The sequence below is a fragment of the Phyllobates terribilis genome, unplaced genomic scaffold, assembly GCF_046119375.1.
Source record: "Phyllobates terribilis strain yellow unplaced genomic scaffold, ASM4611937v1 Scaffold_11__3_contigs__length_659146591, whole genome shotgun sequence".
Lineage (NCBI taxonomy): Eukaryota > Metazoa > Chordata > Amphibia > Anura > Dendrobatidae > Phyllobates > Phyllobates terribilis.
The window spans coordinates 472,433,305-472,450,376 of NW_027362771.1; the positions used below are offsets into that span (position 1 = coordinate 472,433,305).

The following is a 17,072-nucleotide window of genomic DNA, read 5'->3' on the forward strand; positions in this document are numbered from 1 at the left end:
CTCCTCCACACCTGTGCTACGATTCTCGCATATGAGAAAATCGGATCACTGTAAAATAACACTTGGCTCACGCTCATAGCAGAATTTGAGCCGAGCGTCACTTGCATATAGCATCCGATTCTCCCACATGAGAGCATCATCAGATGCTACTCGCCAGTGTCAGCGAGCGCTTATAGTCCCAGAAAAACCTTGTTAAATCTGAGCATAAGTCTCCTAGAGAATTCTATGCCTTCTGTTTGTGCCATGTATTCGGGCTGTTTTCTGTGCCTTGGTGTGTACTAGTCAGCTCTATCCAGGAATACGATCATTTCCATAAACAGATGGGCTTTCTTGCAATCTGTCAACCTGTTGCTGAAAATGTGATTCTGTTTTTGCCAGCAATTTGTCTTCTTTTCCTTATTTTGTTTTGCACTCTTGCTTCTGTATTAATATGTTACATTTCATCACTCCATTGTCAAGGCCAAAACCAGGATATGAAAGGAGGCCCTGTAACTTTGCCAGGGGAGGATTTTCAAAACTGGTTGATGCCAATGCTGACTTGGTTGGAAATAGAATGAGCACCTACAACATTTATGGCTCAAGAGCTCTCATTTCTCACATTTTGCTTGAATAAGATACCAATCAATTGTTAGGTTTGAGCAATGATAGTGCCCTTTTTTTTAAAGCAGACGTCTCGCTTTCACCTTATTAAAAGATTGTCCTGGCAAAACAATAAATGTCCTAGGGGAGCTTACCGGCACCAACCTTAATCCTCTGACACAGGAGGTGACTTGAGCAGCACATTATCTGAAAAACATCCGTTGACTCACCTGACTGCTGCAGCCAGTCACAGGCCACAGCGGTCCAGCTACTGGTGTAACGGTGACGTCTCCTCTTCCTGTGTCAGCGCAGACCACAATGCCGCTTTCCCTGGTTTTTGATGTGTGCCAGTAGCTTAGTATCCCTTTTAGTTTATTATTTACAGCTTCAAGCCCCTTTGGAAATTTTCTTTTTGGCTGTAGCGCTGCCATACTCCTCTCCCAGAGATCAAAACAATCAGCCATTGGAATTCATCAGGCCAGATCCTTCTCTCCCCAACACCATCTGGTGATGGACAGTCAGGAGGCCCCCACACGTTAGATGGTTGGCTGATGCCATCAAATTTGCGAGTTTGGCCGAATTTTATCTAATGTGTCTGGAACCTTTACGTATCAGATGCTGTGCGCCTAATGCACATTCGCTCAACAGCTATTTCTCCTGCTCATCCATAACTATGTAAACTCCACTAGGAGAAATGCACATTTCAATGGGAAGTGGAGAAATGGCTAGTGCCATAAAGAGTATACAGACAGGACCGCACAAGATCACAGCTGATTTGCTTTTTGTGAGTAAAACATTTCCCTGCTTGTTTTTAAACAAATATTTTACCTCAAAAAAAGAATCAGCTGTGATCCCCTGCTGTCCTGTCTGTATACTCTTTTGCTTCCTCCCCCTGTGGTATGATCAGACCATGTTCCTGCACGGTCAGACACAGCCATTACACTGTACACAACAGGGGCACATTTATAAGATTATCTCAGCACAGGAACATTTTATTTAAACACATCTAATTGTGAAATTCATTTTTATTCCAAGATCCATTGATTAAGATATACTCTTGTTCGTGGGAAGATCCCTTTAAATAATACACTTTATATAAGTTGTATAGCCCCCTTTCTCTATGTCCCTATCAGAATAAATTCTACCAACCATGTATTTCAATAAATATGGGTTATTTTTAACCTTACTCTTTTTTTCTGCTTTCCTGTAAGTTTTAGAAATGTTGTTCCTCATAGTCTAGTTTCCCTATTTTTTTTTTGCTAACAGTGCAGCAAGTGTGCTTCTAAAGAAAATGCCTGGTTTAAAAAAAAAAATGAAAAAAATGACACTACTTTAGAGAGTGTCTGAAAAAACATTGAAGGACCTGTCTCCTCCTTCTTACATAAACAGCACATTGATGTGATTGATCACTGCCCAGTGCTTTATTTCCTCTGTTGGGGGCATTGCAGGGATATTTTCCCACATCTTACAGCTCCTCTCTGGGGGTTCAAGCAACATGACCCTTTTGACAGGTTATATACAAGGGACCCTTCTAAAAAAAGGAGAGAGGAAATACACAAGACCTCAGCCATACACTAAAGAGTAACTAAACTGTTAATTTTTTTTATTCTTTTTTTTTCCTAATTTCATCATGGAAAGGTTTGAACTTTAATTGTGTCATTATGGGATTTGTCTTCATTCCCCTTAAAAAAATTAAATTAAATTTGCATCCAACCCTGTTTTGTCCCCAGTCTATTTGCCTGCCTTTAGCTGCATTCTGATAAGCAGAACACTCAGAGGAGGAGACCGATGCGGAGCGGTCTCTGCCATCATCTGTCCTCCAAATGAGTACGTTCTGAGATCAATGGAGTTGAAGGCAGGAAAATAGGTTGGGGGAAAAGCCACTTACATGCATTTTTTTACAGGAATGTAGACCAATCCTCTAACTAAAGTATACAACGCTTTTTAACTTTCCATGGGGGACAAAATTATTGCATTTAAAAAAAAAAAAAAAAAAAAAAGTAACTTTTTAAGATTTTTAGATTTACTTTAAGTAAAATCCCATACGTCTCCCTCTTGTGTGCAGCGGTTTGATATTAGGGTCTCTATGAGCTGCTACAGTGAGGAGTGTCAGCCAAGTGATAAAAGGCAAGTTGTGTTCGGTGAGGAATGATTTCTCCTTCTTATCACCTCCTACACAGATTACTCTTATCCGCATATATACATTACAGTTCCCACTTGTCACCTTTTACCTTGATACATACCAGCCCAGGGCTCCTTTTGCCTTTTTAATTTTTTATTTTTTTTGCGATGAAAAACAAGACACTACTGCTTAAAGATAAAATGGAGTAGTTCCTCAGGTCTGAAATCCCAAGACAAGGCTTTGGCCCAGTGTGAAGCAGATGGAGCCATGTGCTCCAAGCTGGGACATGGGACGTCTTCTGCCATACAGATGCATGCTAACTCGGGGTCAACTCTAAAGTCTTGACCGAAAAGTTAGCCAATAACAGTCTGTGAGGATAATTTTTACACTTTAATAAACTTCCAAATCTTCATTGCAACATTCGAAGTGGTGTGGTTATCTGCAAGCTACTATTGGGAACGTGTCCTACCACCGAGCATCCTCAGATCATGAGTGTCGACCAGAATTTACAACCATCCTGTACATATGTAACAACCCATATAAAATACACATAAACCAAGGAGGCAGCTATTAAAGAGGTATCGAGTAGGAAGTTATTGCCCATCCACAAGATAGGTAGCCATTCTAGTCAGCACTCAGATCATCTGAGGGTGCTCTGTGGCAGTCACGGCACACTTCAACATCTATTCTGACATTATAATTAATGCACTATGTAAAAAAATGAAATTTTAAAAAGATGAAGACATAATATTAAATATTAAATCTTGTCCAGGTAGAAAAAATTGATTTTATCCCATGGAGCTGAAATAATTCAAGCCAGCAATTTATTTATTTTTAATAAATAATGGAACTATGTTGCCCTATCTTTTGCAAGAAAGTGTCAGAATCAATGACCCTAAGTAAAAATGGCTATTTGTGCTACTGATTTTGGTGCTGAAATTGTTTACCGTGGCGACCAAAAGTTTTGCATTTTTTTTTAAAAAGTATGATTACTTCTGTCTGGTTGTTGTGATGCCATTTCCCTGGTGATGAATTGAAAGTGCATGAAGTTGTCATTATGCAAGACCTTAATTTTAACCAAAATGCTTTTGAATAGAGGTATGGTCATTTAATTAAAGAAAACGGACTGCCCAAATTTTGCATCTACTATATATTGATCACGACATAGAGTAATTCATTGTTTACAATGCCATAACTTAGTATTTTGTAGCTTTACCTCTTGCTTTAATTACTGCACCACACTGACGGTGCATTGAAGGAACTAGGGCAGTGCTGGCGAACCCATAGCACGCGTGCCAGAGGGGGCACTAAGAGCCCTCCCAGTGGGCACGCGTGCCATCGCTGCTGCCACACTAGCGCCACTGGATCGGGCCTGGCGGGTGAGAACTCTGAGCCCGCCGAGTGCCGACTCCAGCCCCTTCTCTGGCACACATCTAGCTGAAGTGTATTGCAGGGCACAAATTTGCCAGGCCCGTGCGCCGCAATACATGCTGCTGGCCAATCAGAGGCCAGCAGCTAGCAGCTGACGTCAGCTTACACGCGAATGGGTGCATGGCAGTGACGTCATGCGCCCCGTTGCTAGGACGCTGGAGTCATCTGCCGGCTACAGGAGAGAACGCCGCGAGAGAGAAGAAGAAAGGTGAGTAGGAGTGTTTATTATGTTTTCTTTTTTTTTAATATGCGATGAACAGCGGCGCCAGCATGCTGGCGGGGGAGCATATATACATGGACTGGGGGAGGGAGCATATATACATGGACTGGGGGGGGGGGAGCATATATACATGGACTGGGGGGGGGGCATATATACATGGACTGGGGGGGGGGGAGCATATATACATGGACTGGGGGGGAGCATATATACATGGACTGGAGGGGGAGCATATATGCATGGACTGGGGGGGGAGCATATATACATGGACTGGAGGGGGGAGCATATATGCATGGACTGGGGGACGACAGCATATATACATGGACTGGGGGACGACAGCATATATACATGGACTGGGGGAGGGCAGCATATATACAAGGATGGGGGGAGGGCAGCATATATACAATATACACATCTAAAAGGTTCTCCATCACTGAATTAGGGCATTCAAGACATCTTGTGGGATCTTGCTCCATTCCACTTGCAAATCTGCAAACAATCCATTTTTATTGCTATGGGTACGGGCTCCAAATCTTTGCTCTAACTCATCCCAAAGGTGCTCTATAGGGTGTAAATCAGGTGATTGGCTTGGCCATTGCAATAGGCGAACCTTGTTCTTTGCTAACCAGTTTTTGACTAAATTGGATGTGCTCTTAGGATCAGTCTTGCTGGAATTTCCATCCCCTGCCTACTTTAGTTTTATCATGTGGCAGCATTATATTCTCCAGTATATCCTTGTACATGGTGACATTCATATTTCCATCAATTCTATGCAGAGGGCCAATGGCAGATGCAGAAAAGCAGCCTCAAACCATGAAATAGCCACCACTATGTTTCACTGTAGGTGTTTGGTAGCTTATATCATTACGTTTTCCAATTGGGCAGTATATATAGTGCTTGCCATCACGACCAAACAGATTGAACTTGGATTCATCCGACCACAACACCTTAAACCAATCTGTCTCTTTCCATTGGCTGTGTTCTTTGTTCTTTGGCAAACTCAAGTTGGACCTTCTGGTTCCTTGCAGAGATGAAAGGCTTCTTGACTGGAACTTGTCCATGCAACCCTACTGCTCTTCGCTGTCATACCACAGTTTGGCAACTCACTTTGACCCCATATTCTTCACTCATTTCGTGCGAAATCTGTACAGCACTTTTATGGATATCAGATACTGACTTTTTCTTAATAATGTGATCAACTCTGGAGGAAGTTTTCAGTAGTCGTCCACTTCTAGGTTTGTCAGCTGTTCCATAACCTTCTTTTTCTTTCTTTAATATACGTGACACTTGACTCTGGGAGCAGGTAAATTCCATAGCTACCTCTTTTTGGCTTTTGCCTGACTTCACTCTCAGAATAATAAGCTTCCTAACATATGATGATACAGTTGGCTTTGTCTTTGCCATGTTTTAACCTAAAAAAACCACACCAAATTTTAGACAAAATTTGACTACTTATGACAAAATATGCAAAACATTTGTCCCAGCAAATGTTGAAAACTAACACACAGAGGGATAAAACAATGTCAAACACAATTTTCGTCCTTACAGCTGACAACTAATTGCTTCCGATTTACTAAAATCACCAGGGAAATGGCATCACAACAACCAGACAGAAGTAATCACACTTTAAAAAAAATTAAAATGCAAAACTTTTGTTCACCACTGTATGTTTGGTTTTAACAATGCTATAGGTTGATAGAAAGTTTTAATGTTTACTCGCAGCAGTACTATTTTTTCCCAATGATCAAATATGTCCTCAGTTCATTGTTAAGGGTAGATTTAGGCTAGCCAACTCACAGCATTAAACGACCACCGAATGACAACATAGAAGCTGTTTGCCAGTCGTTTACTTAGGCTGACCACACTTCCATGATCATTCAGTGTGCATAGACTGGCATTGCTCTTGACAACACGTCTTGTTTAAAGGGAATCTGTCACCAAGTTTTTGCCACCTAATCGGAGAGCTGCATAATGTAGGGGCAGAGACCCTGATTCCAGCAGTGTGTCACTAATTGGTATGCTTGCTGTAGTTTTGATAATCTCCTGCTGATGAAGCTGTGATTTTATTACTACAGAACTAATAAACCTGCTGTCATGTAGTCCTCCGTATTCATAATCTTTGTACAACCCACCCCCACCACTGATTGGCAGCTTTCTGCCTATGCACAGTGTACACAGAAAGCTGCCAAACGGTGTAGGCGGGGTTATACAGAGCTCAGCATTCAGAGAACTGGTAAATCTGGAGCAGATGAATCTGATTTTATCAAAATGACAGCAAGCAGCCCAGTAAATGACACATCTCTGGAATCACGGGCTCTGCAGCTACATTATGCTGCTCTCAGATGAAGTAGCAACAACCTGGTGACAGATTGTCTTTAAGCAAACCTGAAAAAAAAAGTTACCCAATAATCTAGGATTTTGCTCATTCATCAGGTTATTGGCTTTTGTTGACACTTTCAGATTATTAGGGAACAAGTGTTTCAAGGAATTCTCACTCCTGATTATCGGCCAGTGTAAATGCACCCTTAGGCTGGGTTCACATGAGTGTATGAAAAAAAAAAATCATCTGAATTTCATCTAGCAAACTCAATTTTTTTCGAATCTGTCATCCATATCCTTTTTATACAGCAGCAGTTATTAAAAATTTCCAATACTAAATACAATTTTCTATGTTAAAGAATTGCAATGTATCTGTAAAAATTAGATACTATATGGTGGTCCTGTATGGAACCCAATTTTTTATTTTTTTTTTTGCCGCAACCATAGACTTGAATGAGCGAGTCACATGGAAGAAACTAGTGCATGTTGCAATTTTTTTTTTTTTTTTCATGAGCAGATTTGGTCTATGAAAAAGCAAGCAAAAAAACAAAAACCCTGCTCATCAGCACTGCCCTATCAAATAACATTGATTTTAGGGCTAATACGAAAATACGTTTGTGTGCACCTCCCCTTAGTCTGACTTGCATGTGAATGTGGACATGGATTCTGCTGGGGATTTGCCACAGATTCCCATACTTGCATTGCAAATTCAAATAATATTTTCAACAAATCCGCAACATCTGATAATAAAGTTCTCAGAGCAGCGTTCTGTAATGAGAAATAAACCTGTACCTGTCTTATGGCCGGGAAACATTTCTATCCACTGGAATTAAACAATGGATGTTCCCCAGTAATCAGAGATCTTGAAAACGGCAGGAATTGAAAGGTTGTATGAAAGCCCCTTATTGTCTGATGCGGTGATGCCCCTTTAACATTCTGTGTGCCGGTCCTGCACACGCTTCCTGTATGTATTGCGGTATGATAATCAGCCGCTACATTATTATCTATTGTTTACTGTTTACTCTTTACAATAAACATGTACGTGCAGAAGACGGAGCCCACACATTTCCTGCCATCTATCCTGTTTGGTACAGCATGTACTGGTGCAAATGTGATCCATCCATAATTCATGTTCATTCATTTCAGCCTATAATATGTGACGTTTACATTTATGTGTATGATTCATGGACAAGATATACATTTTGAACTTGTTAACTCTATTTCCAGCCTGGACTCCAGCAGCAGAATTTCTCCATGTCTGTGACTATCCCAGTGAGCAACCCCAACACATTGTCCTACAGCTCTCCTGGAAACACACTCGTCACTGCTTCATTAGCTGCCAGCACCTCATTAACAGACTCGGGCATGCTGTCCCCGCCTCAGGCATCGCTGCATCGAAATGTGGTTTCTCCAGGGGTGTCACAGAGGCCCCCCAGCACTGGAAATGCAGGTAACGGGAGCATGGGTGCTAAACCTTGTCTAAGCTTTGCCAGTGTAGCTTCTTTCTTGTGCCCACGAGTGATACAGGGGTCCAGGTAGATGAAATACATAGGGTTGCTTGCTAAGCTCTCCAACCGCAGAGCTTCTGTATTTTTGCAGGCAGTGAGGTGGTCACGAATGATTTCCTGTCCTCAGGTAACTAAATATCAGATCAGTATAGCAAGACACAAAAATATATTTTAACACCTTTACTCTGTATAGCAGCAATTTTGTTAGCAAATGAGCCACATTTTGCGCCCCATAAGGTCAAGCACAGGACATCAAAACTGGGCCTTCCATGCACGGATGTTGCTCATATCTCCGCTTCCCTGTAAAAGTATATTATGGGGTGAGGAGGGGTCAGGAATCTGTAATCGCTCCTGTATATTTTCAGCTCTTGAGTACGATTAAGGTAACTTTATCTATTGGGCCACGGCCCCACTATCAGTATTCAGTGTGTATTTTCTCTCCGGAGTGGGAGCCAAAACCAGGTGAGGAACAATCAGAGAAAAGGTATAATAGAAACAAGTCACCAATTCTGCATTTATCATCCACTCCTGATTTTGGCTCCCACTCCTGAGAAAAAATACTGACCAAATACTGATAGTGGGGCCGTGGCCTTAGGCTGAATTCAGACATACGGGTATCGTGGTCTTAATATGGACTGTATTTTCCAGACCAGCCGCAGTCATCTGACCTGAAGTCAGCAACCTCATATTTACCTACACATACCCATGAGAACGTTTTGAGTTCAGGTCAGGTCACCCGTGATCGGCCCAGGAAATCATGATCTCTCCTTGGCGAGATAATCAAACGTCTGAATTCAGCCTTAGACTTAAGTCATCCGGGTCGCTGATCACCTAATGTGTTTTGGGTCCTACAGACTACCTGCACATAAGATGGTGGCAGAAAAACGATTGGGCATGTTATATTTTAAATCCCATTTTTTTTTTCTGTTTTCAGGTTATACTTCCCTCTACTCAATGGAAACACATGCATTCGCACTCAAGCGTGCATGTGTATGGAGGTCAGGGGGGCTAGCTGTTAGTGGGATGAACATTTGGCCCAGCAGCTGTTAAATGTGTATGGCTGACTATCAACCAATATATATTTTTAGAGAATGTCAGAATAATTTCATAATCATGGAGATGTGTCTCATAAATCCAAAAATGATGCTTTCCTCTAAATCTTTGTTAAATCTCAGAGTGTTCTTGAACACAATTTGTTCGTAGATGCTGGTGGAATTTACTCAAGCAAATTGCACCTTTTGGATTGTTGCATTTTCAGGGAGCAAGTCTTGGGTTTTGTCCATATTCAGCCATGTGAACTCACTTTGCCTTCTTTATTACTTAACCTCTTCGTTTTTATATTTTGGCAGGTGTGATGTTGTGTGCATCTGACATCCCTGTGCCAAATGGTGCTGGTGCCAGTCCAGTAGGTGAGTGTGGAAAAATTTTAATTTAGGTTTTAAAGTGTATAATTTTGCACCTGCACAATGTAGCTAAACAGAAGAAATCATGTTGCACTTTCCCACAATGTTTTTAATGTTTTCATTTCCTCTGGCTAGTGTATGTTATAGTTGAGATTTATTACATAGCAGACTGCCCTATCTGATGGAAATGCAGTTAGGCCTCGGCTACATTGAGACTTTCTATAGTGCTACTAATTACAGCTATAGTCCACAGAAATACAGTATTGTACATTGGGTGCAATGTTGTGGACTCCAGTTGTCCCTCCATAGCTAAAATCACTTAGTAGTTCTGCAGAAAGTCTCAGTGTGGCCCTGATCTGATTATTATGAGGCAACTGCATGGCAGATGCACCACTAAAAACTGATATCCAAGGGTTTTTTCCCATTATTTTTCATCATTTCCAGTCCAGCCAATCTGCCAAGTCTCCTGATAAGTGTAAGGTGTGCAGAGGATGGGGTCAGACCTGGGCATCCAGAATTGGGAGTCTAGCAGAGACTACAAGGTCTGGTATAAGGAGACTACTACTATAAATGATATTTGATCAATGGGGGTGGCCCTGTTACAGAATTTACATTGAGCCCCCACTGGTTGTATACACAGCAGATAATCCAGACAGATAATTGATGTGTATTACAGTGCCAGTGTTGTGGGTGATATTTTACTAAATCTCTTCCATACACTGAGGATTTGACATCTGCAGCCTGTCAGTTTGTGATTTTCTCCTTAGATTTTACCATTTGCCATTCAAAGTGTAAGTGTCCCCTTTGGATGTACCCTTAGGCTATGCTTCTGTCCTATGGCTCCCATTTTCTTCTTCTTTTTGTACTAATAAAATAGACAAATTCTTATCTTGAATCAGATCTGAGGAATTAGAGCAAAGGGATCTGGTCCAGTAAAGTCTTGGGGAAGCTAAAAAATGTGTGTTAAATTGAAAATAGTAGAGTAGTAATTTCAAAGAATGTGTGCCCATATTCTGTGGGTTTTATTAGGGATAGCTCCTATACTATTTCTATAGTTTATCTAGAGACTACATGTACTGGGCCCCAAACTAGTAATTCCTGGAGGCCGGTACATGAATGTGGAGCTATAACATTGGCTGAACACTTGTGAAGCTCATAGGTATTTTATTCCAATCTTTATTTCTGATGGACATTATGATAGGAAACTTAGAGGGAAGACCTGACAATCCCATGGCCTCTATTTAGTAACCATAAAGTAGATCTAACAAAGAAGCAATATAATACGTTTTAGAGAAGAGATTTCTGCTTATGATGCATCATCCAGTTTGTAGTTTTTGCCATGAGCACCAGAAGAAGTGTGTATGATATCAGTGTAGTCTGAATAGATGCGCCCCTGTTTCCTATCCAGGTCTAGCAGATACTGACTTGATGAATTTGTGTAGTGCAGCAGGTAACTTGCATGACGATGCTCTATAATTACCCTTCACACTTCTTCATGCAATAGAAAGAAAGGGGAGAGTCATTTAATAAATGTGTCGACCCCTATTTGTGAGTCACGGCTTTTATTTTCATCATTCGCCTCCTAATTCTATTAAAACACTGAGAGTGCGGTATTATTTTATCCTCTACATCTATTAGTGGGAGTCGTTTTCAGCGTACACTGCCCTCTTACCATTTCTTCCTTTTTGGAAGATGACCATGATAAATATTTAATGGTGTGAGCATTGCTTTATCCTCCGCAGTAATAAGAGCATTATTATTGGCAGTGTTCCGCAGTGTTCCTCTAGACTGAATTCAGAGGGAAATATGACCCATATTGATTAACCTTTTATTTCTTTTTCTCTCTTTAAAAGCAATAGCTAAATAATATTGTTTTCTGGGGTGTGCAAAGCTTTCCAGATTTTTTTTTTTTATGTTGGAAGGATACAAGTTATAATTCTACATTGGTATTTTGAAGAAAAGTGTTTTTTTTGTTTTTTTTTATCGAACTCTCACAAAACATATGAGAAATTGTTTTGCCACTTTTATGGCTGCATATATATTTTTTCAACGTGGTTTTCAAAACTGCTACAGTAAGTGAACGTATCTGATGTTAAAACCGTTTCCAGGTAGATTCTGCCTAAAATCCTCTTCATTTAGGGGCACACAGATTACCCCCTTGAATTGGGGTACTCTGGACTCTGATACCTCAAATATCTGCAGCGGATTCTGAAGTAAATGAAAGTCTGACCATTCCGAGCTGTGTTTTTTGCCTGTGAACATATCCAAATTCTGCCCCATTACTGATGTAGCATGGGTTTTCTAATGAACAGAATACACTGCTCAAAAAAATAAAGGGAACACTTAAACAACAGAATATAACTCCAAGTAAATCAAACTTCTGTGAAATCAAACTGTCCACTTAGGAAGCAACACTGATTGACAATCAATTTCACATGCTGTTGTGCAAATGGAATAGACAATAAATGGAAATTAATGGCAATCATCAAGACACCCTCAATAAAGGAATGGTTCTGCAGGTGGGGAGCACAGACCACATCTCAGTACCAATGCTTTCTGACTGATGTTTTGGTCACTTTTGAATGTTGGTTGTGCTTTCACACTTGTGGTAGCATGAGACGGACTCTACAACCCACAGAAGTTGCTCAGGTAGTGCAGCTCATCCAGGATGGCGCATCAATGCGAGCTGTGGCAAGAAGGTTTGCTGTGTCTGTCAGCGTAGTGTCCAGAGGCTGGAGGCGCTACCAGGAGACAGGCCAGTACACCAGGAGATGTGGAGGGGGCCGTAGGAGGGTAACAACCCAGCAGCAGGAGCGCTACCTCCACCTTTGTGCAAGGAGGAACAGGAGGAGCACTGCCAGAGCCCTGCAAAATGACCTCCAGCAGGCCACAAATGTGCATGTGTCTGCACAAACGGTTAGAAACCGACTCCATGAGGGTGGTATGAGGGCCCGACGTCCACATATGGGGGTTGTTCTCACAGCCCAACACCGTGCAGGACGCTTGGCATTTGCCACAGAACACCAGGATTGGCAAAGTCGCATGGCGCCCTGTACTCTTCACAGATGAAAGCAGGTTCACACTGAGCACATGTGACAGACGTGACAGAGTCTGGAGACGCCGTGGAGAGTAATCTGCTGCCTGCAACATCCATCAGCATGACTGGTTTGGCAGTGGGTCCGTAATGGTGTGGGGTGGCATTTCTTTGGAGGGCCGCACAGCCCTCCATGTGCTCGCCAGAGGTAGCCTGACTGCCATTAGGTACCGAGATGAGATCCTCAGACCCCTTGTGAGACCATATGCTGGTGCGGTTGGCCCTGGGTTCCTCCTAATGCAGGACAATGCCAGACCTCATGTGGCTGGAGTGTGTCAGCAGTTCCTGCAAGATGAAGGCATTGAAGCTATGGACTGGCCTGCCCGTTCCCCTGACCTGAATCCGATTGAGCACATCTGGGACATCATGTCTCGCTCCATCCACCAACGTCACGTTGCACCACAGACTGTCTAGGAGTTGGTGGATGCTTTAGTCCAGGTGTGGGAGGAGATCCCACAGGAGACCATCCACAACCTCATCAGGAGCATGCCCAGGCGTTGTAAGGAGGTCATACAGGCACGTGGAGGCCACATACAATACTGAGCCTCATTTTGACTTGTTTTAAGGACATTACATTAAAGTTGGATCAGCCTGTAGTGTGTTTTTCCACTTTAATTTTGGGGGTGACTCCAAATCCAGGCCTCCATTGGTTAATAAATTTGATTTCCATTGATGATTTTTGTGTGATTTTGTTGTCAGCACATTCAACTTTGTACAGAACAAAGTATTCAATGAGAATATTTCATTCATTCAGATCTAGGATGTGTTATTTGAGTGTTCCCTTTTATTTTTTTGAGCAGTGTACATGGCACAAAATCACTGTTCTCCAAACCTGGATGATTACATTGATGAGACTAGTAGGAAATCCCCCTTTTATTAGGAAAGGGGTAGTACCGATCCTGACCATGGCTAGACTGCATATAATGGATGCTATAATTTAAAGGGATCTTGTGAAATTGCTGCTCAGTTTACACAAGCCAGAGTACAAGAAGGAAACCAGGCAAACATGGAGAACCTGCTTATCATATCTGCTGTAGTATCACACAAATATTACGTAAGTAAAGACATAACTGTGAAATGATGAGATGTGGTGGCCAAATTATCAGACTGGCCATACGTGTTCGATAGCTGTCAGCCAAACGATAGACTCTTGTGTGTTCTCTATGAAAGAGCTGCTGCCAGAATTGTCTGGCAGTGACTTATGTTCCCACCTAACAAAAGGGTCACTCAATTAAATTCCAATTGCCTGATCCTTTTGTCAGTCAATGTATACTGTTGGGGGACAGTTGAGAGGCTCCTATACAAATTAGATAGCCTGCTGATCCTACTGAAATAAACAGGTTTGGTTGACTTTTATCTTTTGTAGGGGCCTCAAAGGGGTATTTCTATCTCTACATTTATCATCCCTGCTACAAATGATGGTCCCTGTCAGTGGAGAGGTGGTCAGAATCTCCATTTAGTTGTAAGGGACTTTCGACCACCTCACCTGTATTGTGTGATGGGGTCGCGTTCCCGAGAAAGATGCAGGTCCCAGAACTGAGACCTACATCTACTATTACATTTATGGAATTTCCTGTGGATATGGAACTATTGTATGAGATAGGAATACCCCTTTAAATCTTCTCAGAAGAGTCACATATTTAGAATTATGTTTTTCTATCACATGGAAGGATTCTCTGTGCATAAACCAGAAGGATGGATGCACAGTTTTATACACATGATTTGCACATTTGGGGATTATTATGATTTTAATCAGTGTGATTGCTGGTCTGGATTGTGTTCCTCTCATCATCTTTTTGGCTTTGTTTTCTCTCTGCTGTTGCTTTTGGGTTATTCACTTAGGAAAAAAAGTTTTCACTCTATCTAGTATCTACAGTTGAAACCAGAAGTTTGCATACACTATATAAAAAGACACATGTTTTCCTCAATATCTGACATGAAATCAGAATAAACCTTTCCCATTTTAGGGAACTTTGACTTTGCAGTAAGTAATAAAAATGCCTTAAAACATTCTCTCTCTCTCATTATTCTGGCATTTGGCAAATATTAAAAATTATGGTAATCCTAACTGACCTAAAACGGGGAAGGTTTATTCTGATTTCATGTCGGATATTGAGGAAAACATGTATATGTGTCTTTTTATGTAGTGTATGCAAACTTCTGGTTTCAACTGTATATTGTGCAGTATAGTTAATAGGAGCGATCGGGGATCGTACTGGTAGACTGTCCCCATACTACTTCTCTTACATTGGACAGCATAGTCTAAGGTCAAATCCATTTTAATGTCTTTAATAGTAATGTCAGAACTTGAGAATGCGACAGTCCGCTTTAATGCACATTGTACAAGAATATACTCCACCATCTGATTACATATTACACCTCATAGTATGCGGACCCCGTTATCTGTAGCCAGATGTTCCCGGCTAGCAGCCCTTCTCCAGGATGGCGTCCTGTATAGTGTAAGAATATTAGGATTTCGGCTATGTCCTCATGGAGCAGTCGGCCAGTCTTCATTTCCCTCCACACAGGACTGGCAGTTCTGTTGGATAATTGCCTTCTGTTATGACAGCAAAATGGGATTGAATCAGACATCATTAACAGCAGAAGTGACTGGCCGCGGCTCACCGATTCTGCTCCCCAGTTGGTGCCTGATTAAATTTGGAGCCGGGCGGAAGGAAAGAGCTGTTGTGTGACATCAGTGTGAAGGGTAATGAAAGTATTTGCCCCTTGCTTCAAGCCAAGGGTGAATTAGGAAAGTAAAAATGTATCCTAAACCATTAGATTGTAACCTCAGAAACAATGAAAAAGGTCGTGGTGGTGGATTGGGGAAGCACAGTGACCAGTTTACTACTAAGGAAAATAGGAAATACGGATTTTGCAAAATTAAAACTACTGGAGAACATATGTACTGTATCACAGGATCATTGCCATTAATTTAAAGCTATATATTCTGCAAATTATATATAATTGTGTGACCCATCTCTGCAGCCTGACCTTGCATTGTAGGGGCTGCATGGTGTAGTGTTGAAACTTCCTATATACCATGCATAGGCTCTGTGGTATATGTCAGCATATGGTTTTTTAACTGTATAGAAAATGAAGCTTGGGGAACATTGATGCGATCGCTATGTTTTTGTGCTTAATAACTATTTGCTAGCATTGTAATTTACAGTTTCTCGGTCACCAAATTACCCACAGTGTCTCTGTCACCAAATTACCCTATACGTTAATAAATAGTTCTGTTGGCCCTGATGAGGCTGGTGTACTTACTTCAAAAATCCATGTTGAAATGTGTATACAGTCCCATTAGAAAGTGTTGCCGCCTAATATTGAAAAAGGATTTTAAATATCAGGATCATACAGCCATTCTGAGATGGATTTTCAAAGTAAGCACACCAGTTTCATCAAGTCTAGGAGCTCTCTCTAATGTATTCAGTTCATATTGTTACAGATCTGCTTAATCAAAGACACAAAGGCATATCCTTTAAATCTGTTCATGCTCTGAAATGCTTTATTTTCTCCTATCTATTTTAGGTAATGGGTTTGTTAACCCAAGAGCTTCACCAAGCCTTCTAGGACCGTCCGGTGGCAATGGATTGGGAAAAGTCATGCCCACAAAGTCTCCACCACCTCCAGGGGGCAATTTGGGAATAAACAGTAGAAAGCCTGACTTGCGAGTAGTCATACCTCCTTCTAGCAAAGGAATGATGCCCCCTTTGGTGAGTTTCTTGCCCCTGGCTATTACCAACTATGTAATAGTATCAATTTCTCTTCCAAAATGATGTATGGTAATTGATAGGGCCTTCTCATGGAACCATAAAAGACCATGGTACTGCAGTGCTCAGGGATGATTATGCTTATAGCTTTACACTTCTGAGCGTATCATTTATGCTGGCGAGGCAACCAGTCATCTATTTTACAGGGGTATCCAGGACTGAACAATTGGTGGCTTATCCCAGTCCTCAATATCAAACTTTTAGTAGAGGCTGCGCCTGCTTTTACTCTTTTACAGATTGGGCGAATTCACTTGTACAGGACAAAACTGTAGAAAACAGTAATCCCGGGCACAGCCATTTCTAAAGCTGGAGCTATATACCTGGTAAACAATGAAGTGGACGCAATCAGAGTCCGACTTCCAGCAATTGTTTTTAGGCATAGAAGAAAAACACTTTCTGGGGGAAAAAAATTGTGTGATCTCTGAAAATTAAAGTAATTTTACTAGAAAATTTAAAAGAAGTACAAATGGAGGCATCATTCCACATTTTTTTTCATTTAGACCCTGTGAGTACAGCCTCTATTTTTGCTTCTTTTTGTATATCTAGAGGACTTTCTTGACTACTGCCCTAGGAGTCATCGCAGCGCTGACTGAAGACTGTGCTATCTTATTTTTTGCCCTAGT

The 17,072-nt window shown here is 41.4% G+C and overlaps 1 protein-coding gene across 7 annotated transcripts in view; it reads left to right on the plus strand.

The window, feature by feature from the left end:
- MEF2A (myocyte enhancer factor 2A) overlaps positions 1–17,072 on the plus strand; it is a 144,894-nt gene that overhangs the window by 104,451 nt on the left and 23,371 nt on the right. For all 7 annotated transcript variants that reach the window (XM_073653336.1, XM_073653340.1, XM_073653338.1 and 4 more), the window contains 3 exons: positions 7,896–8,118; positions 9,526–9,585; positions 16,208–16,392. In XM_073653336.1, the coding sequence (XP_073509437.1) occupies positions 7,896–8,118; positions 9,526–9,585; positions 16,208–16,392 (468 nt within the window). The remainder of the gene's footprint in view (positions 1–7,895; positions 8,119–9,525; positions 9,586–16,207; positions 16,393–17,072) is intronic.